A 22,933-nucleotide genomic window follows, 5' to 3' on the forward strand; every position below is an offset into this window, starting at 1 on the left:
CAACATAAGACCATGTCAAATTGAATACTGGTAAGTTCTAACTCGAGAAACACAGGGGATACCAAATATTGTAGGCCGTATAGGCTATTATATCTGGTATCCCCCAAGGGTACCAGATGCAAAATCTTGTGGAATGATTTACAAAATGTGAAAAGATACTCTAGTCTGCTTTCAAATAAAAGTCCATTTCAACTGGTCAATGGCTAAAGGGTAACCCATAAAACATGGGGGATACAAGATATTACAGCAATGCATGAGCCATAATATTTGGTATCCCTATAGTAAATGATGTTGGAAAGCAAAAGGAAGGATGCTCTTTGGTATGGAAATACTGTGCTCTCCCATCCAACTTAAGGCGATGTTAAATTGAATCCTGGTAACTTCTAACCCAAGAAACACTGGGGATACCAAATATTATAGGCTGTGTAGGCTATTATATTTGGTATCTCCTGAGGGTACCGGATGCAAAATCTTGTGGAATCATTTACAAAATGTCAAAAGATACTGTAGTCTGCTTTGTAATAAAAGGCAATTAGAACTGGTCAATGGCTAAAGGGTAACCAATGAAACATAGGGGATACTAGATATTACAGCAATGTGTGACCCATAATATTTGGTATCCCCTTAGTAAACGATGATGGGAAGCAAAAGGAAGGGTGATATTCAGCATAGAAACACTGTGCTCATCCATCCAACATAAGACCATGTCAAATTGAATACTGGTAATTTCTAACTCGAGAAACACAGGGGTTACCAAATATTATAGGCGGAATAGGCCATGATATGTGGTATCCCCTAAGGGAACCAGATGTAAAATCTTGTGGAATGATGTAAAACATGTGAAAAGTTACTGTAGTCTGCTATCAAATAAAAGACAACTTCAAGTGGCCAATGGCTAATGGGTAACCCATGTAACGTAGGGGATTTGCGATATTACAGCAATGCTTGAACCATAATATTTGTTATCCCCATAGTAAACAATATTGGAAAGCAAAAGGAAGGCCACTATTTGGCATACAAGTACTGTGCTCACTCATCCAACATAAGACTATGTTAAATTGAATCTTGGTAAATTCTAACCCAAGAAACACAGGGGATACCAAATACTATACCCGGTACTGGCCATTATATATGGTATCCCCTAAGGGAACCGGACGTACAATCTTGTGGAATGTTGACATTTTTTTAAAGGTTACTGTAGTTTGCTATCAAGTGAAAGGCAACTTCAAGTGGTCAATGGCTAAAGGGCAACCCATGAAACGTAGGGGATACGTGATATTACACCAAGGCGTGAGCCAAAATAGTTGGTATCCCGATAGTAAACGGTGTTGGAAAGCAAAAGGAAGGTCGCTATTTGGCAAGGAAATACTGTGCTCACCCATCCAACATAAGACCATATCAATTTGAATACTGGTAATGTAACACCAGAAACACAGGGGATACCAGATATTATAGCCGGTACAGGCCATAATATATGGTATCCCCTAAGGGAACTGGATGTAAACTCTTGTGGGATTCACATAAGAAATCTGAAATGAAACTGTAATCTGCTATACAATAAAAGGCAACTTCAACTGGTGAACGGCTAAAGAGTAAAAAATGAAACATAGGGGATACGAGATATTGCAGCAATACGTGAGCCATAATATATGTTATCCCCATTGTAAGCGATGTTGGAAAGCAAATGGAAGGGTTATAATCAGCATAGAAATACTGCGCTGACCCATCCAACATAAGACCATGTCAAATTGAATACTGGTAAGTTCTAACCCCAGAAACACAGGGGTAACCAAATATTATAGCCTGTATTGGCCATTATATATGGTATCCCCTGAGGGAACCGGACGTACAATCTTGTCGAATGATGTAAAAAATGTGAAAGGTTACTGTACTCTGCTATCAAGTAAAACGCAACTTCAAGTGTTCAATGGCTAAAGGGTAACTTATGAACCATAGGGGATACGAGATATTACAGCAATGCGTGAGCCATAATATTTGGTATCCCCATTGTAAGTGATGTTGGAAAGCAAAAGGAAGGGTACTATTTGCTGTGGGAATACTGTGTTAATCCATGCAACATAAAACTATGTGAAATTGAATACTGGTTAAGTTCTAAACCCAGAAACACAGGGGATACCAGATATTATAGCCGGTATAGGCCATTAAATGGGTTACCCCTTAAGGGCACTGGCTGGAAAATATTGTGGGATTGATGTACAAAATCTGAAAAGATACTGTAATCTGCCAAATAATAAAAGGTAACTTCAACTGGTGAATGGCTAAAGGGTAACATATGAAACATAGGGTATACAAGATATTACAGCAATGCGTGAGCCATAATATTTGGTATCCCCATAGTAAACGATGTTGGAAAACAAAAGGAAGGGTTATAAACCACATAGAAATACTGCGCTTACCCATCCAACATAAGACCATGTCTAATTGAATCCTGGTAAATTCTAAACCAAAAAACACCGGGGATACTGGATATTACAGCCAGTTTAGGCCATTATATTTGGTATCCCTTAAGGGAACCGGATGTAAAATCTCGTTGAATGATGCACAAAATGTGAAAGGTTACTGTACTCTGCTATCAAGTAAAACACAACTTCAAGTGTTCAATGGCTAAAGGGTAACCTATGAACCATAGGGGATACGAGATATTACAGCAATGCGTGAGCCATAATATTTGGTATCCCCATTGTAAGCGATGTTGGAAAGCAAAAGGAAGGGTGCTATTTGCAGTGGGAATACTGTGCTAATCCATCCAACATAAGACTATGTGAAATAGAATACTGGTAAATTCTAACCCCAGAAATAGAGGGGATACCAGATATTATAGCCGGTATAGACTATTATATGGGGTATCTCTTAAGGGTACCGGCTGTAAAATCTTGTAGATTGATATACAAAATCTGAAAAGCAACTGTAATCTGCTATATAATAAAAGGTAACTGGAACTGGTGAATGGCTAAAGGGTAACCAATGAAACATAGGGGATACGAGATATTACAGCAATGTGTGAGGCATAATATTTGGTATCCCCATAGTAAACGATGTTGGAAAACAAAAGGAAGGGTTATAAACCGCATAGAAATACTGCGCTTACCCATCCAACATAAGACCATGTCTAATTGAATCCTGGTAAGTTCTAACCCAAGAGACACAGGGGATACCAGATATTATAGGCGGTATAAGCCATTATATATGGTATTCCCTAAGGGAACCGGATGTACAATCTTGTGGAATGATGTAAAAAATATGAAAAGATACTGTCGTCTGCTATCAAATAAAAGACAAATTCAAGTGGCCAATGGCTAAAGGGAACACCATGAAACATGGGGATACGAGATATTACAGCAATACGTGAGCCATAATATTTGGTATCCCCATAGTAAACCATGTTGTAAAGCAAAAGGAAGGCCGCTATTTGGCACAGAAGTACTGTGTTCACCCATCCAGCATAAGACCATGTCAATTTGAATACTGGTAATGTCTAACCCCAGAAACACAAGGGATACCAGATATTATAGCAGGTATAGGCCATTATATATGGTATCCCTTAAGGGAACCGGACGTACAATCTTGTAGATTAATGTAAAAAATGTAAAAAGTTACTGTAGTCTGCTATCAAGTAAAAGACGGCTTAAAGTGGTCAATTGCTAAAGGGTAACCAATGTAACTTAGGGAATTGAAGATATTACAGCAATGCATGAGCCATAATATTTAGTATCCCCTATGGGAACCGGATGTAAAATCTTGTGGAATGACGTAAAGCATCTGAAAAGATATTGTAGCCTGCTATCAAATAAAAGACAACTTCAGGTGGTCAATGGCTAAAGCGTAACCCATGAAACATAGGGGATACGAGATATTACAGCAATGCAAGAGTCATAATATTTGGTATCCCCATACTAAACGATGTTGGAAAGCAAAAAGAAAGGGTGCTATTTGGCATAGAAATACTGCTCTCACCCATCCAACATAAGACCATGTCTAATTGAATGCTAGTAAGTTCTAAACCAAGAAACACCTGGGATACCAGATATTATAGCCGTTATAGGCCATTATATTTGGTACCCCTTAAACAAACTGGTTGTAAAATCTCATGTATAACATGTGAAAAGTTACTGTAGTCTGCTATCAAACAAAAGGCAACTTCAAGTGGTCAATGGCTAAAGGGTAACCAATGAAACGTAGGGGATACAAGATATTACAGCAATGAGTGAGCCATAACATTTGTTATCCCCATTGTAAACGATGATGGAAAGCAAAAGGAAGGTTGATATTTGCCATAGAAATACTGTGCTCGTCCATCCAACATAAGAGCATGTCAAATTGAATACTGGTAAGTTCTAACCCCAGAAACACAGGGGATATCTGATATTATAGCCGGTATAGGCCATTATACCTGGTATCCCCTAAGGGAACCAGAAGTAAATCTTGAGGAATGGTGTAAAAAATGTGGAAAGTTACTGTACTATGCTATCAAGTAAAACACAATTTCAAGTGGTCAATGGCTAAAGGATAACCCATAAAATGAAGGGGATACAAGATATTACAGCAATGGTGGAGCCATAATATTTGGTATCCCCATTGTAAACGATGTTGGAAAGCAAAAGGAAGGGTGCCATTTGCCGTGGGAATACTGTGCTAATCCATCCAACATAAGACTATGTGAAATTGAATACTGGTAAGTTCTAACCCCAGAAACAAAGGGGATCCCAGATATTATAGCGGGTATAGGCCATTATATATGGTATCCCTTAAGGGTACCGGCTGTAAAATCTAGTGCGATTGTTTACAAAATCTGAAAAGATACTGTAATCGGCTATATAATAAAGGGTAACTTAAACTGGTGAATGGCTAAAGGGTAACCTATGAAACTTAGGGGATACGAGATATTGCAGCAATGCGTGAGACATAATATTTGGTATCCTCATTGTAAGCAATGTTGGAAAGCGAAAGGAAGCGTGCTATTTGCCATGGGAATACTGTGCTAATCCATCCAACATAAGACTATGTTAAATGGAACACTAGTAAGTCCAAACCCCAGAAACACAGGGGATACCAGATATTATAGCCGGTATAGGCCATTATATGGGGTATCCCCTGAGGGTACCGGATGTAAAATCTTGTGGGATTGATGTACAAAATCTGAAACAATACTATAATCTGCTATATAATAGAAGGTAACTTGAACTGGTGAATGGCTAAAGGGTAATCTATGAAACATAGGAGAAATGAGATATTACAGCAATGTGTGAGCCATAATATTTGGTATCCCCATAGTAAACAATGTTGGAAAACAAAAGGAAGGGTTATAAACTGCATAGAAATACTGCGCTTACCCATCCAACAAAAGACCATGTCAAATTAAATCCTGGTAAGTTCTAACTCAAGAGACACAGGGGATCCCAAACATTATAGGTGGTATAAGCCATTATATATGGTATCACCTAAGGGAACTGGATGTGCAATCTTGTGGAATGATGTAAAAAATGTGTAAAGATACTGTAGTCTGCCATGACATTAAAGACAACTTCAAGTGGCCAATGGCTAAAGGGTACACCATGAAACGTGAGGGATACGAGATATTACAGCAATGCGTGAGCCATAATATTTAGTATCACCTAAGGAAACCAGATGTAAAATCTTGTGGAATGATGTAAAAAATCTGAAAATATACTATAGCCTGCTATCAAATAAAAGACAACTTCAAGTGGCCAATGGCTAAAGGGAAATCCCTGAAACGTGGGGGATATGAGATATTACAGCAATGCTTGAGCCATAATATTTGGTATCCCCTAAGGTAATTGGATCTAAAATCTTGTGGAATGATGTAAAAAATCTGAAAAGATACTGGTTTCTGCTATCAAATAAAAGACAACTTCAAGTGGCCAATGGCTAAAGCACAAGTCATGAAACGTAGGGAATAAGAGATATTACAGCAATGTGTGAGCCATAATAGTCATTATCCCCATAGTAAACGATGTTGGAAAGCAAAAGGAAGGTCGCTATTTGGCATAGAAATACTGTGCTCACCAATCCAACATAAAACCATGTCAAATTGAATCCTGGTGAGTTCTAACCCAAGAAACACAGGAGATACCAAATATTATAGCCGGTATAGGCCATTACATATGGTATCCCCTAAGGGAATTGGACGTACAATCTTCTGGAATGAAAATGTGAAATGATACTGTGATTTACTATCAAACGAAAGACAACTTCAAGTGGTCAATGGCAAAAGGCTAACCCATAAAACATAGGGGATATGAGATATCACAGCAAAGCGTGAGCCATAATATTTCGTATCCCTATAGTAAACGATGTTGGAAAGCAAATGGAATGTCGCTATTTGGCATAGAAGTACTGTGCTCACCCATCCAACTTAATACCATGTCTAACTTAATCCTGGTAAGTTCTAAACCAAGAATCACCGGGGATACCACATATTATAGCAGGTATAGGCCATTATATTTGGTATCCCTTAAAGGAACCGGATGTAAAATCTGGTGGAATGATGAAAGGTTACTGCAGTCTGCTATCAAATAAAAGGCAGCTTTAAATGGTCAATGGCTAAAGGGTAACCCATGAAACATAGGGGATACAAGATATCACAGCAATGTGTGAGCCAAAATATTTAGTATCCCCTAAGGGAACCGGATGTAAAATCTTGTGGCATTGATGCAAAAAATCTGAAAAGATACTGTAATCTGCTATAAAATAAAAGGTAGTACAAACAAAGTACTGCCATTGAGGCCGGGTGTCTATAGCGCTGCGTGGTCTGAGAGGTGCTGACAGGCCCACTCACTCTATGTCTGCAGGGGAGCACACAATGTGCAGTAACACAAAAACATCATTTTGACCACCACTTGCTGGGTCACTGGCCAATCATCCAATCGCTGACTTTGTGGAATTGAGTTAACTGTCACTGACGGTGCCGTGCAGGTGGCGCCAGTTTTTGGAATACAACAGAGAAAGTCGCCGCCCCCTGGATTCATCATCAATCTTAGTCTAAGCAAGGGGCAGTGCACTGCAGGGTGGTCTCAGGGTGATTACTACTCTCCAGAGAGGATGTAATTGTAAGAGTCTGTTTCACAGACTTAGCCATGGCATGTCACATGGCTTGGTTCCTGAGGCTCAGCTTTATTTTGCACTGCAGCCAGAGCCTGAGGTTGCCCTATGCTGTGTGATGACAATTTGTGTTCATTATTGGTAGTGAAGAAACTCAGCCTTGAAGGTGGCACTGTATAATGCAGGCTCACTGACAGCACAGTTTGCACAGCACTGCCAGCAGGCAGGCCGCTGGTCCCGCTTTTGCAATGGTCTGATCCTATTTGCAGTTTCTTATGCCTAGTAGTGCAGCTGAGATAGGAGGCGCTATAAATGCATGACTAAGCATTTTAGTGTGGTGATGAGGACTTCCATGCTAAACTGCATTTTTCTAACCTTTGATGCATGATACTTGGCAGAGCTGTACCTCCAGCTTGAAAAAAACAAAAAAGTGCTTTAATTTCCACATTCTTCATTGTCCATATTGCCCCCAACACCAATTCCTTCCCTCCCTCCTTGTATCCCCTGCCTTCCCTCCTACCCCGCCAGTAATTTAAAAAAAGGGTTACGACTGTATCATATCTCCTTTTTAGGTCAAGCCTAGAGTCAGAGTGCATGCAGTATCAGTTATATGTTTTGTAAACAGTTTTGTAAATTGTTCATTGTATATAATCTGAAATGTTTTATTTCTCCATTTTCCTATCCTGCTTTTTCCTATTGCATTGCCTTTTTTCTATCCCTCACACTTTAATATTCCTCCCATATTGATGGGTTTTATCCTTTTAGTTTTTTTAATCTCTGCCATTGTTTCCCTCAGCTCTGCCATGTACCACGCATCAGGTGTTAGACTAATGCATTTTAGTGTGGTGGTACGCATCGCTGCACTGAAATGGAAAGTCATGTATTTGTAGTGCCTCAGTATCAATCCAGAGTGCTGTTACTGCTCTGTTAGAAACTAAAAATCCAGGTTGCAGCGCACGGTTTGCTCTGCTGGCGCAGGCTTGGGGCGGCTGGCTTAGGAAGGCTGAGAGCAGAGGCTACAATGTAACAAGGTTTATTCACTTCCCCTGGACACCGGCAATCCATTCAGGTTAACCGTGTGACTCACTGTGAGACTCGTCACATGATGGCACCTCACAGTCAGTGTTAAAATTATGGCCAAGAGCTTCTATCAAGAGACTCGCTCTCTTTATATCTTGGCGAGCCGGCACGGTGCGAGCGGAAAACGCGACAGTAATGGAATAATGTGACAGTCTTGTGACACCGCGGCCAGTCCCATCCCAGTCCAGACAGCCGCAGGATTGGCAGTGTCTGACAGGCAGCACTGAGCTCATCTCAGAATGCATGCTGTGGCGCAGTCAGCAAGGAGTCGTCAACTCGACTCTTGGAGGAGCGCGACTGCAGCCGACTCCGAAGACAGCAGCACCCAGGAGCGAGAGAGTGTGCCTACACCGGCAGCAGGTAAGGGAACCTGCGCCCCCACCTTGAAACTTAATATCGCTCCACGTGGGCCAGTACTAGCTTCCCCAGTCGGTTTGGTCTTGAATTCCCACAAAGCAGGCCAGAAAAACAAGTTAGGGATTATACTCGCGCACTCAGCAGGTAATGGGCACCACAGGGATGAAGGGGTCTGCACTTAGCACCTAACCCTGAAAATGGCATGCTGCCCTACCGGCGCTTCACAGAAGATAAACAGCAGTTATCTGCAGCGCCACAAGAAGTAAGGGATCCTGCATGGGACACTGGCCTACACCGAGAAGCTTTCGCCCACACCCTCAAAAAACACCAGAGAAACCCATACACTCTCCCACTCTCCACCCAGCATCCCCGCTTCCATACTTCCCTTCCACATAGGACTGCCCGGGCACACCCCCTGCACACAAGACTGCCGCAGGTGAGTAGGCCTACACATAAACAAGCTGAAAGCTGAGCCCTAGGGAGCAATGACCAGGATGGATCCAGCCTCCCTAGAGCCTCAGTCTGTTGGCGCCTGCCTAGCGGATTGAGTCCGGCCCCTAGCATCGACAACTTGATGCCTGGTTAGGGTAATGAGGGGCAGCGGTAATGGTGCTGGTCCAACTTTCAGCATGGCCAGCAGCTGTGTCACTCACAAGCCTGGTATTTTCAATAGCTCTGGTACAGCTGCAGCCTTCTGGTGTGATCTGGTGCTGCGGGGTGGGGCAGGTAGTGGCATGCCAACCGGGCTGACACCGCTCAGCTGCACTTCTCAGTTATCATTTTTATTCGGATTGATTAAACCGTACTGTCTGTGAAACAAACAGCATTCTGGCTGGCTGTAGGGTGTGCGCCTCACTCTCCTGAGCCTTCTCAATGCCCGTGCTGCTGTCTGGGGCGGCTCGCGAGTACTAGGTCAGTGCCCTTCCAGAGCTGGTGCTTTGCATTAATTTTAAGAACTTCTTAGAGTTTGTCTTTGGTGAAATGGGCGTAATTTCTGATATTTATATGCTTCCCTCATCTTTATTACTTGACTTTGCTTGCAAGAAAGAGTCACTCATAGTTGTTGAAATGTCACTCATAATTACACTGAATTTATGAGAAATGTCACACATAGCAATCTAAAACCTTGGCAGCTACGTTCCCTGCTCTGTCATTCTCTCTCCTCATGTCTTAATTTACAATGTGATTCCATCTCAAAAATAAAAATGCCATTATTTCACTCCGACTCCGTGCATATGTTTAATTTTCATTTATTTCACGTTTCCTTCTTTGTACTACTTGCGATTTGTTTAAAAAATAAAAATTCCATTCTTTCACTCTGACTCCGTTCGTGCATATATTTAATTTTCATTAATTTCACCTTTCTTTGCACTTATTTCTTTAATTTTCATTTATTTCATGGCTTCCTTCTTTGTACTAGTTGCCACGTGCTTAAAAAAAATCCATTCTTTCACTGTGACTCCGTGCGTGCATATATTTAATTTTCATTCCTTTCTTTCTTTCTTTGCACTTGTTGCGATTTGCTTGGAAAATAAGCATTCCATTCTTTCCCTTCGACTCTGTGTATGCATTTAATGTTCATTTATTTAACCTTTCGATTTGCTTCCTGTCTCTTGTGCAGCAGGGGCTCCAGTATTCAGAGAAACGTCAGATAATTTATAGCGTGAGCCTGTCTGGTATCCCAAGAAATCGTGTATCCCCGCGCTCAGCCCGAGCAGAGATCGATTGCTTCTGTCTGATCCTGCCCGGGCTGAGTTAATTCTCCGAACACAGCCGAAGTGCAGGGGATGCACGATACCAAGGGGATACCAGATATTATACAACAACTGTTTGGTCTACGTGAAGTATGATGCACCGTTCATCTTTGCTGAGGTTAGATCACCAGAGCTTTCCTCCATGTCTGCCTCTGTCTGTTTTTGATGAGTCCCCACTCTGGGGGAAGGTGTTGGTGTCTCTCTTTCCCACACCTCAGAGATCTGCTATTTCACCTAGCAGGTGATCCCTGTTGGCCTGGCTCTGTCCGTCCTCCTAGACCTGCAGATCACACCGTGGCAGTGTCACCCTGTCCCACTAAGGCGGGGTGTGAAATATAGCGATGTCTGGCATCTGAACACTTTGATGAGACACATTCCAAGTAGGGACAATGCTCAGTCTCCTTGATTAGTCCTGGTTCACGAAGGGGAGCGGGTTCAGTGAGATTCCTTGGCCTCAATATGGGCTTTTCCTTTTGCTGAATTATCCGTGGGCCTTGAGGGTAAGCGGTTTTGAGACCACCTCTCCAAATGCTGTTGGATTTCCCCCAACCTCTCTGATTCACCCTGAAGCAAAGTGGTGGCATCACTCAGTCCACTGCATGGTTGTGCTATGTCCCTTTGTGGGCTAGGTTGTTACCGCTCTAACTTCTCCTACACAGGGTCAATAGTGACAAGGTTTATTACCAAAGGCAGCCAGATGGCACGTTTAAGAAGGTGTTTGTAGAAGAGAGGGCCGTGGGACATCGAATCAGTACCAAGGCTGTGGGGTCCAATGCACAGGAGGACATCACACACCTGTACAAGCATCCCGAAGGTAAGAGAACTTGACCACATACCTCCTTGAGTACCCCAAGATAAAAACACTCTAAATGGTCCTGTATGAGCAGCCCAAAAGTAAATGGACTCCAAGGCATCCAGCTACAAGCACTCAAAGGTAATGAACCCCAAATATACATATAGACTCAAACCAGGGAGCAACAACTAACACACCTATACAAGCATTCCCTGGAACCCCAAAGCACAACTGCAGCAACACTACAGGAACAAGACCTGAAAGCAATACTATACAAGTACCTTCCAAAGGAAAGCTCCCACAATCACTCTTGTACCAATATCCCAAACTTTGAGACCCCCCCACACACACTTGTATGAGAACTCCAAGCATGAGGAGTCTGGGAGACCCAAAACACGTATAGAAAGAACCCTAAACGAATGAAACCACAACATATACCTGAAGATCTACTCTGATGATTCTAACTTTTCGGTCTCCTTCTTAGCCTCTGTTCCTACTCTAATTTCTTTCCAAATTCGTAGATCTCTACTCCTTACTCCTCTCAACCTCCTCCAATTTGCCCACTCTTCCATTCTTCTCTACCAATTCTACAGGTTACCCCAGTATTAAATAATTTCTTTTATATACATCAGAGTCGTGTTAAAAATTATACAAGCCCTTGTACTCTCCCTAATGTCTTCTCACACCTTTCTCCTCTACCCTCCAACATCTACTCTCCTCCCCAAATGTCCCCTGGAGCTCAACTGCATGGGGACTTTGGAGGGAAGGAGATCCCCACAACACAGCAGTATGAACACCCTCAACAAAAAGTTACTCGAAACCACAGTTGCAGCGGCCCCCTAAAGGAAAGAGACACTAAAACAAACTTTACACAGTATTTGACAGGGAACAGCATACCGAGACACAGCTGTATCAGCACGTCATGTAAAAAAGCCTCACAGTAAAAGACCCCAAAATATACCCAGGCAAATGCTCTGAAGGGAAATAATGCTCCTCGTACCAATGCTCCAAAGAGTAGGTTGCCACAAAACCCACCTACAAACACATCACAGAATAATCATCTACCAGTACCACGAATGAAAGCACAGCACAAAGTACATGGGCAAGCTCACCTACGAGAATTAATGTATTCACTCACGTTTGAGAATTTGAAGGCATAACACACCTGTGCGAGCACAGAAAAGTTAACAGGACACCAAGACATACTTGTATCAGCACACCAGACCGAGTATCCCCCAATACACTTGTATGAACACACAAATAGGAAAGAGGGAACGACAACCCACATCACGTGTATAGGTATCTTAATACTAACTCCAGCCCTTTGACCTGTGCTCAGGCTCAGCAGAAGAGAGCAGAGCGGTGATGACAGCCCTTCAGTACAGTGGCATCAAACCTCCTGTTGTTGAGGCCCCTGAACCAGGGGCCCCAGAGGCTATAAACCGACGAGAGGCACCCGGCGCAGAAGTGAATGCGGGTCAGGACATAGAGGTGACCATCAAGGCGCAGTATGGCGTGGTGATGGGCAACGACATGAACATACGAGTCATCCTGAAGAACTGTAGCAACTCGCAGCGCAACGTGGCGCTGTGCCTCCGCATAGCAGCCATGTACTACACTGGGGTGTGTCGGGCGGCCTTTAAAGAGGTGATGCAAGATGTGACCCGAGGGCCTGGAGAAGGTAAGAGCCATGATATGTCAATGGAGGGGTAAATACAGGCTCTGAGTCACAGAGCTCAACTGATTACTCAAGAGTGAGAGTGGGCTCTAGGGGTTACTCAAGAGTGACTGTGAGCTGTATGGGTTACTAAGATTAAGGGTGGTCTCTATGGGTTACTCGAGTGTGATGATGGGCTGTTCGAGAGTGAGGATGGGCTCTAATGGTTACTTGAGAGCAATGGTGGGCTTTACAGGTTACTTGAGAGTGAGGATGGGCTGTAACAGTTGCTTGAGAGGGATGGTGAACTCTACAGGTTACTTGAGAGTGAGAGTCAGCATTACGGGTTTCTCAAGAGTGAGGGTGGACTCTTCAGCTTACTTAAGAGCGATGAAATGGCTCAACAGGTTATATGAGAGCGATGGTGGGCTCTACAGGTTATTTGAGAGCGATGGTGGGCTCTACAAGTTACTTGAGAGCGATGGTGGGCTCTACAGGTTACTTGAGAGTGAGAGTCGGCATTCCGGGTTTCTCAAGAGTGAGGGTGGAATATTCAGCTTACTTAAGAGCGATGACATGGCTCTACAGGTTATTTGAGAGCGATGGTGGGCTCTACAAGTTACTTGAGAGTGATGGTGGGCTCTACAGGTTACTTGAGAGTGAGAGTGGACTTTACAGGTTTCTTAAGAGTGAGGGTGGGCTCTACAGCTTGTGGCTCTTCAGGTTACCCGAGAGTCAGGGCGGGTTTCTGATTTCCTCAAAAGTGGCTGGGGGCTCTACAGGTTATTTGAGAGTCAGAGAGGACTTTAGAGGTTACTTCAGTTGGAGAGGGGACTCTAATTATCATTCAAGAGTTAGGCTGAGCACTACTGGTTTCTCGAGTGAGGTGAGCTTCAAGAATTACTCGAGTGAGGGTCTGCCATTTGGTTACTCAAGAGTGGGGGTGGGCTCTACAAGCCTCTTGAGAGTCAGGGTAGGATCTATGATTTACTCAAAAGTGGGGGTGGACTCAACAGGTTATTCATGAGCCGGGTGGGTTCTACAGGTTCCTTAAGAGTGATGGTGGGCTTTACAGGTTACATGAGATTATGGGGTGGGCTCTACAGGTTACTCATAGGTTAGGATGAGCAATACTGGTTACTCAAATGAGGGTGAGCTCTAAGAATTACTCAAGAAGGAGGATCTGCCATTTGGATTTCTCCAGCGCAAGCGTGCGCTGTACAGGTCACCCGAGAGTCAGGGTGTGCATTTTGATTTACTCACAAGTGGAGGTGGGCACTGCAGGTCACTCAAGCAGAATGAGGGTGGGCTGTGCAGCTCACTCAAGTGCGAAAGGCTGGCCTGTATGAGTTATGATTGAGGCAAAGCCGGTTAGTCACTCCAAGTATTGTATTGTCCACTCCAAAATACGAATCACTTTGGTGCAAGGGTTGGGATGTTGGGGTAATTCCAGAGCTAGTAGTTATACCTGCTGCTCAGCCAGTGTGACTGTGGTGTGGAATGTTGGTGTGTGATGACGCAGTGGAATGTTGGATGAGTGAGGGAGACAGTTGGGGGATGGGCTGAGCAGCAGGAAGGCGGCTCCTGGTGGGGCTCTTCATACTATCTTATTAATAAACCAATTTATCTAATTTACCTTGGAACTGGACATCTTTTATTTACAACATAATATGGTGACGGGATTGGGAGTGTATAGGGAGCTCAAGAGTAAAAGTGGGCCACAGAGTACGGTCGAGTGTGCATTTACCTTCACACTGGACAGGGCTGTAGACGTTAGGCAACAGATGCCTTTAGGAGGCACTTCAAAGCAAAGATGTAGTGTACAGGTCACTTACGAGGGAGTGTGGGCTTTTGGGGTAACTCTATACGTAGACCCTAAGCATGCTGCTCACAAGGCCTCTACTCTCATTCCAGCCAGGCCCGTGGGAATGCTTCTACAGCACACAGAGTACCAAAGCCAGCTTGTGGATCAGGGCGCCATGATGCTGACTGCTTCTGGGCAAGTGAGGGAGACTGGACAGACCATTGCCAAGCAGCACAGCTTCCGTATCCGCACTCCCGACCTCACCATCAAGGTAAGAGCCAACAACGGAGAGACAAGGGAAGGGGATCCTCTTGGGCAACTACTGTATTGCTTGAATGTCCTGAGTGTCAAGGAGAATCTCTGTAGTTATGGTGAAGTCCAATTGATGGATCAATGTGGCTACGGGTAAAAGCACTAAACTGAATGAACATGTAGCCTAAGTACCTCTCTCGAGTCAATACGATGCTTTCAGTGTTGGGATTTGTTGCTCAAGTAGTCACGAGTCACCAATTTGTAGTAATTCCAGGGTAAGGTAGAGATGCTGTCATGGAAGATGAAAGTTCTCCAGTAGTAGGGGTTCTCTGCTCTAGTGTGAGGTTCATTAAGCATTAGGATGTCTCAAGTGTGATTGATGTTCATCTAGTCATATTGTTTCTTCCATTTAAAGTGAGGGCCCTACAGCACAGTGAGGCTTATTGAGCAATAGGCCCCGTGTAGCTTGTATGTATGCATGTATGCATTGGGATTTAGGTAGCACAGATCTAGCTTGGGGGCAGTAGACCGCTGTACATTGTGCGATGTGTTGGAAGGTGATACAAGATCGTGTACGTGGGAATGTAAACCCTTGAATTACACAATTATTTCATTAAAGATATTTAAAATTGCAGTTCACATATTTACAATTTAAAGACAGGTACAGAGGTTATGTGATTTGCCTAGAATCACATGATTTTCAGTCAAGTGGCAGAGTCAGCATTTGAGCTCAGGTTCCCAGATTAGTAAGCAGTTCAGCTTCGAAATCATATCTTCCGTCCTTGAATAGGAGGATTTCTCAAGTGTAGTGTAAGGTTCGTCAAGCAGTAGGTAGATGGGACTCCATAAGTAAGGGTTTTCTGACCTAAGATTATTTTCCTCTAATAGTAGAGTTTCTCGAGTATAGAATCAGATTTCTTGTTAGATAGGATTATTCAATAGCATGGTCTGTCCAGGAACCATGTTGACTAACAATATTTCGACCATTTTATGATCCTTTCATTTCTACGTACACATCATAGAGGTCTGAACAAGGAAGAAAGTGGGGTCTTTGAGTTTGATAAAACATATTTGTCATGTGATTCCTTATTCCGTCCAGGAACTGGACTTTATTGCTCGCTAATTCTGATTTACTTCTAATAAGGGTCTTTCTGGCTTGATTTCTCCTGCTTGAGGATAGTTTCAATATTGAATGAGGTTTGCTTATTCTGGTTGAATACAAATATCTTCGTGTAGTAGGGTTATGCTCTCGCAGTGTAGTATCATGGAGCCTCCAGCATAATGAGTGTTTTATGAAGGTTTACCATGGAAGCCTCTTCATCTAGCAGTAACCTTTTTAGCTGCAATTTTCTTTTTATCTGTTGTTGTATTCCCAGATCTCTCAAAGTACATTTTTGCGTCCACTCGCAGTTATCAGGTGAAGCTCAAGTTGGAAGGCAGATTATTGCAGTCATCACCTTTACTAACCCTCTGAATCAACAACTTCACAACTGTGAATTCCACGTGGAAGGTCCTGGCCTGCAAAGGCCAAAGGTGTATCCAAGCCAGTCTATCCTTTATGCTTTGCCTCTCCTGATTCTGCATCCCTAGACCTCTCTTCTTCTCCACCCGTTTCCTCTTCTCCTTGGTATTTGTCTGCTCTCCAAATGTCTTGGTGGCATGACCGAAGGTTCCGGTTCATTTCTTGATAGTTCTGCCACTACTGTGGTAGCTCATTTCCAAAAAGATAGCCCAGAGTGCTTATATGTCAATGTCAATGTCAAAGATTTTTGTATAGCGCACAAATCACCAGAGGTCGCAAGGCGCTGGCAACCAAGACAGAGAAACCGGTCAGTGACGTGGAGTTCATGTGCCTAAGCTTTTTGAGAAAAGAGCCAGGTTTTCAGCTTTTTACGAAAAAGTAGATGGTCAGTTATGGAAAGTAAATCCAATGGAAGTCTATTCCATAGCATGGGGGCCTGGTATGAAAAAGAGCGACCTCCATTACGGGCAGTCCGGACACGGGGTTGGACAAGAAGAGGTCTAGAGCTAGACCGTAGCGAGCGTCCTGGGACGTACCTTTGAAGTTTTTTCGCCAGATAAAGAGGACCTGTACCTTGCATTAACTTGTGTGTAAGACAGAGAATCTTAAAGCGCCCTCTTTGGCGGATTGACAACCAATGTAGGGTGTTTAAAATGGGGGCAGAAGAAGTGCGAGGGGGGAGGTCCAGAACGAGCCTCGCGGCCGTGTTCTGAAGAATCTGAAGTTTGGAAAGTTGGTCCTGGTTGAGTGCAGTAAATAAGGCATTGCCATAATCTAATCGACTAATGGTTAGACCCTGGACCAGAGGTTTCCTGGCTTCTATGGGCAGCCATTTGAAAATCTTGCGTAGCAGACGCATGATGCCGAAACAGGTCCCCAGCACTTGATTTATGTGGGTCTTCAGGGATAGAGAGTTATCAATTGTAATACCCAGATTACGGACTGTGTGCTTGGGCGTAGGACAGGTACCCAGCTCTGGAGGCCACCAATCACAGGTCCAGAACTGTTCGGCCTTCCCGAATAGGATAACCTCAGTCTTCCCACCGTTGAGCTGAAGCCTGTTTGAGTGCATCCAGTCATTGATCTTGGTCAAACAGCTCTTAAAACGAGTTTGAACATCAGACTGGTAAGGATCACAGGTCACTAACAACTGGGTATCATCGGCATATGATAGTGTGTCAAAACCATAAGACCTGATGATATCAGCTAACGGGGCTAGATAAACATTAAACAGCATTGGGCTGAGGATCGAGCCCTGCGGGACCCCGACCGTTACTGGGTAAGAACAAGAGGTAATTCCGTCCACGGAAACCATAGTGAAACGATCTGCCAGATAACTCGCAAACCAGTCCAGGGCCCTCCCTCTGACACCAATCTCCCACAGACGATGTTTGAGAATGCTGTGGGAGATTGTGTCAAATGCTGCAGACAGGTCCAAGAGGACCAGAATTGCCGACTCTCGGCGATCCAGGGCCAATCTAATATTATCCACAACCTCAATTACAGCGGTCTCCGTGCTATGAGCCGCACGGAAGCCAGATTGGGAAGGATCGAGGAGCCTATGGGTTTCGAGATGGGTCGTGAGACGTTTATTGACTAAGAACTCCAGGACCTTCCCAAAGTAGGGGAGCAGGGAGATAGGGCGATAATTGGCTGGCACGCTGGGGTCAGCTGAGGGTTTTTTGAGAATGGGCTTCACCTGTGCCAGTTTCCAACTTCGGGGAAATGTGGCTTGATTAAAAGACAAATTAAAGACAAAGGTTAAAATATCCACAAATAAAGGTAACATTTTGGCACAGGAACGGGGAGGAAAGGGATCGGCAGGGGAGCCGGACTTGACCCTTCCTAGGCTCTCACTGACTTCGATGCTTGTTATGGGGTCAAACTCAGTTAATAGAGGGATATATTTGTATATTTGTACCAGCTCTGCACGTCAGAGGTTCAAATCACTGCAGGTTGAACACATTCTGTCATCTTTAAAAGGGCAATAAATTAAGAGTAATAAAACGAGTTTCAATTTAGACTGGGTGATATGCTTAAGACAAAAGTGCTATCATTAATGTAATCTTTATAATTATTATGAAGGTACAAACGAAAACATGACTCTGTCTTTTCTCTCGGTATCTTTCTCGACTGTCTTTGAAGTTGATTATTCTAGTTCATTCTCTTTTTCCAGTGCAAATCTTTCTCCAATTAGCCTCCTACCTTTATTTGTCTCTCCTGATATTTTTGTCCATGGTTACTTCCCATGACGCCTGTCTTTATTCTTTCCTTATTTTGCAATTCTTTTTTCATGTTCTTATTTTATGACCATCTTTGTTTCTTCTTGTTCTGCTTTGAGCAGCTGTCTTTATGGTCATTTCTCATCTGCCATCTTTCTTCTCGTCCTCTGCTGGCCAGCTTTCTTCTCACTCCCTGTTGGCCACCTTTCTTTTTTCTTCTCCTCTGTTGCCCGTCTGTCTTTTTACTCATCTTCTGATGGCTATTTTTTAAAATTCTCGTCACCTGTTATCCATCTTCTTTCTCATTCCTGATGGCCATCTTCTTTATTTTCCTCCTCTGTTGACCATCTGTCTTTATTCTCTTAGCCATAGTTTTGTTTCCGTCCTATATTGGCCACCTTTCTTCCTAATTTTCGACCTATGGCCATCTTTATATTTTGTCTTATGTTGGCCGTTTTTCTTCCTAATCTCTGATGGCCATCTTTCTTTATTCTCCTTCTCTTCTGTTGACCATCTGTCATTGTTCTCATCTTCTGGTGGCCATCTTTAATCTTGATCCTCAATAACCATCTCTCTTTATTCTCCTCCTCTGTTGGCCATTTTAAATTTCTCTCCCTATTGTCCATCTTTCTTTAGTCTCCCCTCCAGTTGGCTATTTTAATGTATTCTCGTTTCCCTATGCTCCCAGTAATGCAATGTTTATTTGTCTAATTCAGTTTCCCACCTATATTTGCTTTATCTATCCTAAGGAGTCCATTTCATCTGCCTTTCCCTTCGCTTTATCTCCTTATCTCGTCAATGTATTTCTCCTCACTTATCCCTCTGCACAACCTCTTTTGCTCTTTACATATGTTTATATTTCCCCACCTCCCTAGGAATATTGGGCCTTTGAAGCCAGCATCTATCACTGAGAAGTTCACCCCCACAAGACCTGGACCACGACAGCTGATGGCAAGCTTCGACAGCTCAGAGCTCAGTCAGATCCATGGGTCAACCGAAGTCATGGTGTTTGATGCATGAGCACCCACAGTGACTGTGCAAGAGACTCTACCGAAGGTGTGAAGATTATATTCAGTATTATCACCACCGCATCCCTAAAAATACACTTTTGGACCTAACGTGTATTGGAACACCTGGTGTTTTGCTCCACTGGCCGTTACCAATACCTTTTTTCGTGAGTTCTTGATTGCATTGCTAATTGCTGGGGCAGACGCCATTGTGACCTAAACATCTTGCTAAAAAATAGAATAATGAAGGGCCCAAGAATGTAGTTGCACTAGGTTCAGAGATCTGGTTACCGCCTCAGACTTTTGAAAGTTATAGGAAATGTTCTTGACTTACATGGCGGGGCAGCAATTCAAAGAAATCAATATCTGCATTGATGGTCACTTCTGTAGGTACCCATCACTATGTTGCATACTCATAGACAAGAAGTAATGCTATCGTTTGTACCATTGGCCACTTTTTCTTTTCATCACTTCGTGCATCTGAGTCCCACTGGGCATGGTGTGTAATATTGTTAAGGCAACGCACCATAAGAAATATGGACCCAAAGAATTGAACTGTAGGCAAATCGTTGTCACACCAGATTGTGAGTGACCAGGCAAGTACCAATATCCTGTGGGAAATTTTGTCACGGTACTTCACCAAAAGAGACATGAGCTTTCTAGTCCGCTGAGAGTATAGTTGTCATGGTATCTGCTCCTACTGTGCCCTGCGGTAGATTTTACTCATAAGGTCCCAGGACTGCTAGGCGTGACAGCTGCTAAAGACCCAATCTTGTGTGCATCTTTTTTTTAAAAAAAATGTGAAAAAGGAGAAATCCATGTATAAAGAGAGCTAGTTCACTACATCGCCCCTATCCAATGAATGATGGGACAATCTATCAGTGCTTCCATCCATAGTGCCCAAGACCCCACCGAAGTACTGAGGAATGACTATAGATCCTAGCAGTAGCTCAGTACAGTTCCAGAAAAGGTCCGCCGTGCAGTAGAAAGGACAAGGACCTGCCTTGAGACAAGTATGTTGAACTAAACATCCCCAAAGTACGGAGAGTAGCTGCAGACCAGTCCAAAGCGATAAACTGTGGATCACACCTATTTCTACAGTATGGGGGAGGCCCTTTACCGCTGTATGGACTGAAGGACACTTAGTTCTTGCCTCCTCCACATTGCAATGGACCAGTCTGTTCAGTCTGTGGCCATTTCTGGGCATGTCTGTGGCTATCTCACTTTCTTACTTAGCCTTGAGTCTGATGATCTCTAAGTATATGCAATGGCTCTGAACGATTCACTGTGAAAACACACGCCAAATAGTGTGCATTGTTGAAGTTAGCGATTGGTTAAATAACCTTAGTAAGCTTTTATTGAGTGGACCTGTTGAATACCTCTCACGGTCAACACTTGTAATATTAATTTCGTCAATGTATTTTAGCCTAATGGTCAGTGATTGCCTAAACACCTCTTCCCTTGCTTCAGATCTGGTTGATTGAAGGCTATGAGTGGTCATCGTTTGAGATCTCATTGGCTGTACACTATTGCTTATTCAATATACGATTGGCTGGACAAGCATGTCTCCCTTGCAGGTCAGTCGGATTTTTCTCATCAGGCAACGTTCTTATGGTTAAAATCCTCTTGTGACTTTTTACCCTAACTGTCCATGTTAACTCTCCATCCTCTCGACACCGTCCAGCACTTTCCATTATACCTTATTACAACACTGTTTCGGGCATGCTACCCTAATCTTTTCTAGCTGTGATTAATGAATATAGTATATGGTATATAAATATTTATAAAGTAATAAAGTTGATGTATTTATATAATAACAGACACAGATGACAAAAGGCACTGGAGCATGAGCGGGAGCGATTGTGGGAATATTTTATTTTCCTTTCTATTTTTCTCTTGTATGTGGGAATCTGTGTTTTTGTTGTCTGTTCCTGTGGTAAATAAAAAAAAAAATTCAATAGATAATATAAGGTTCTTGGTGTGCTGTGGTCTGTTATTGGGTGGCACATAGCGGGAAGCAGGTGGTCCAGCTCCTACCATTGTTACGGGGTCATGGGGAGTCAATTGGAGCACACCATGCGTGGAAAGCATTGAAGCAATACCACCTTTTATGCCCTGTGCACCAGATCAATAAGAAAATTGCATCTGGTACAAACCTGTGCCATAGACAAAGTAAATATCACCTAATACAACACTATCCTGGATATAAAATACAATATGGTACAACCTGTACACTTGTCAGAAAACACTACTCACTTCCGTCCTATGCTAAAAGCAGAGACAAGACACAGCCCTGTCAATAAGACTTTGGATACAAATCACCTGCATCCCCCATGCACTGAGAATAGCAGACCTTGTGCTTTAGATGTAAAATAAATAGATTCTGCCACAAACCTGTGCACTAGATACAGTAGGAACAATACCTACAACCCTTCACAAACACTGAATAAGCACCTCCTGCCTCAAGTCTGTACTGTAAACTGAAGATATACTGCCTGTTACAACCCAGACCTATGCCATTGAAGATATACAATCAGGGGCGGCTCGGAGCGTCACCCCCCTGCCAGCAGCAGCAGCTGCAAAACTTCGAAATCAAAACGATAATTGACCATGTTTATTATTGTTTTATATTTCTCCTACCTTGTAGTCTTAGGGGCGGTGCCAAGGGATGACAGGCACTGAGGGGGAGTGGTGGGCACTGCCTTCAGTGTGCCTGACGGTTTGGCCGACCGTCTGAGAAGTAGCAATAGATAGGTCAGGTACAGAAAGAGGTAGATAGAAAGTTAGGGTGTGGTGAGGTTGGAATACATAGCATAAAGAGTGTCTCAGAGGTAGAGATAGACAAACAGTGGGTGGGAGGGTGATACAGACAAACAAAAACGAGAGTGTCTCCTAAGAGTCCTGATCACTTTACAAGAGTGCCCTTTGGGAGGCAGGGGCCCTGGGAGATCGCTCCTTTTACCCATGCCTTAAAACGACTCTGATGCATGCTCAAACCAAAAACACAGACCTATGGGTCACAGAACACAGGAGAGTTACGTCATTTCACCCTAGCTAACTTGTTGGTGTAGTAACCCTTGTAGCATCAATAGTGCTGCATATTTCATTCAGATTGTATTGAGTCGTGGTGAGGTGAAAGCAGTTTTCTGTTTTAATAGGAAAGGTAGCTGGAAATTCTCTTGTTGTGTCTATTGTTTCAGTGCTTGAGTGTTGAATCTCTACCCTCTAAACTACTTCGTTCAAATGCTTTGTAATGCTCACCTTCACTACTCTGAGAGAGCGCAGGAGGGGTGTGCTTGTCCAGTTTGTAGAGCCATCGCGTGGCGGACTCCAGGACACCAAAGGCAAATGACCCTAAACAACACGGCTGAAGCCCACTAGGCCCCAGCTGCTCTGTGGCCCATG

General features: G+C 43.4%; 1 protein-coding gene across 1 annotated transcript; it reads left to right on the top strand.

The window, feature by feature from the left end:
- The first annotated feature begins 10,291 nt into the window (after window positions 1-10,291).
- On the top strand, window positions 10,292-21,428 carry LOC146870077 (protein-glutamine gamma-glutamyltransferase K-like). Its single transcript, XM_085599643.1, has 5 exons — window positions 10,292-10,389; window positions 10,931-11,085; window positions 12,404-12,745; window positions 14,636-14,796; window positions 19,397-21,428. The coding sequence occupies exons 1-5, from the start codon at window positions 10,364-10,366 to the stop codon at window positions 19,430-19,432; spliced, it is 720 nt and encodes a 239-aa protein (XP_085455769.1). The 5' UTR covers window positions 10,292-10,363; the 3' UTR covers window positions 19,433-21,428.
- The last annotated feature ends 1,505 nt before the right edge of the window (window positions 21,429-22,933 follow it).

The sequence above is a fragment of the Triturus cristatus genome, chromosome 1_1 (genome assembly GCF_964204655.1).
Source record: "Triturus cristatus chromosome 1_1, aTriCri1.1, whole genome shotgun sequence".
NCBI classification, from domain to species: domain Eukaryota; kingdom Metazoa; phylum Chordata; class Amphibia; order Caudata; family Salamandridae; genus Triturus; species Triturus cristatus.

Coding starts and splice junctions, on each gene's coding strand:
- LOC146870077 (XM_085599643.1), top strand. CDS start 10,364: ATGATGCACCGTTCATCTTTGCTGAG. Junction 10,390..10,930: donor CACCGTTCATCTTTGCTGAG/GTTAGATCACCA, acceptor TCTCCTACACAG/GGTCAATAGTGACAAGGTTT. Junction 11,086..12,403: donor CCTGTACAAGCATCCCGAAG/GTAAGAGAACTT, acceptor ACCTGTGCTCAG/GCTCAGCAGAAGAGAGCAGA.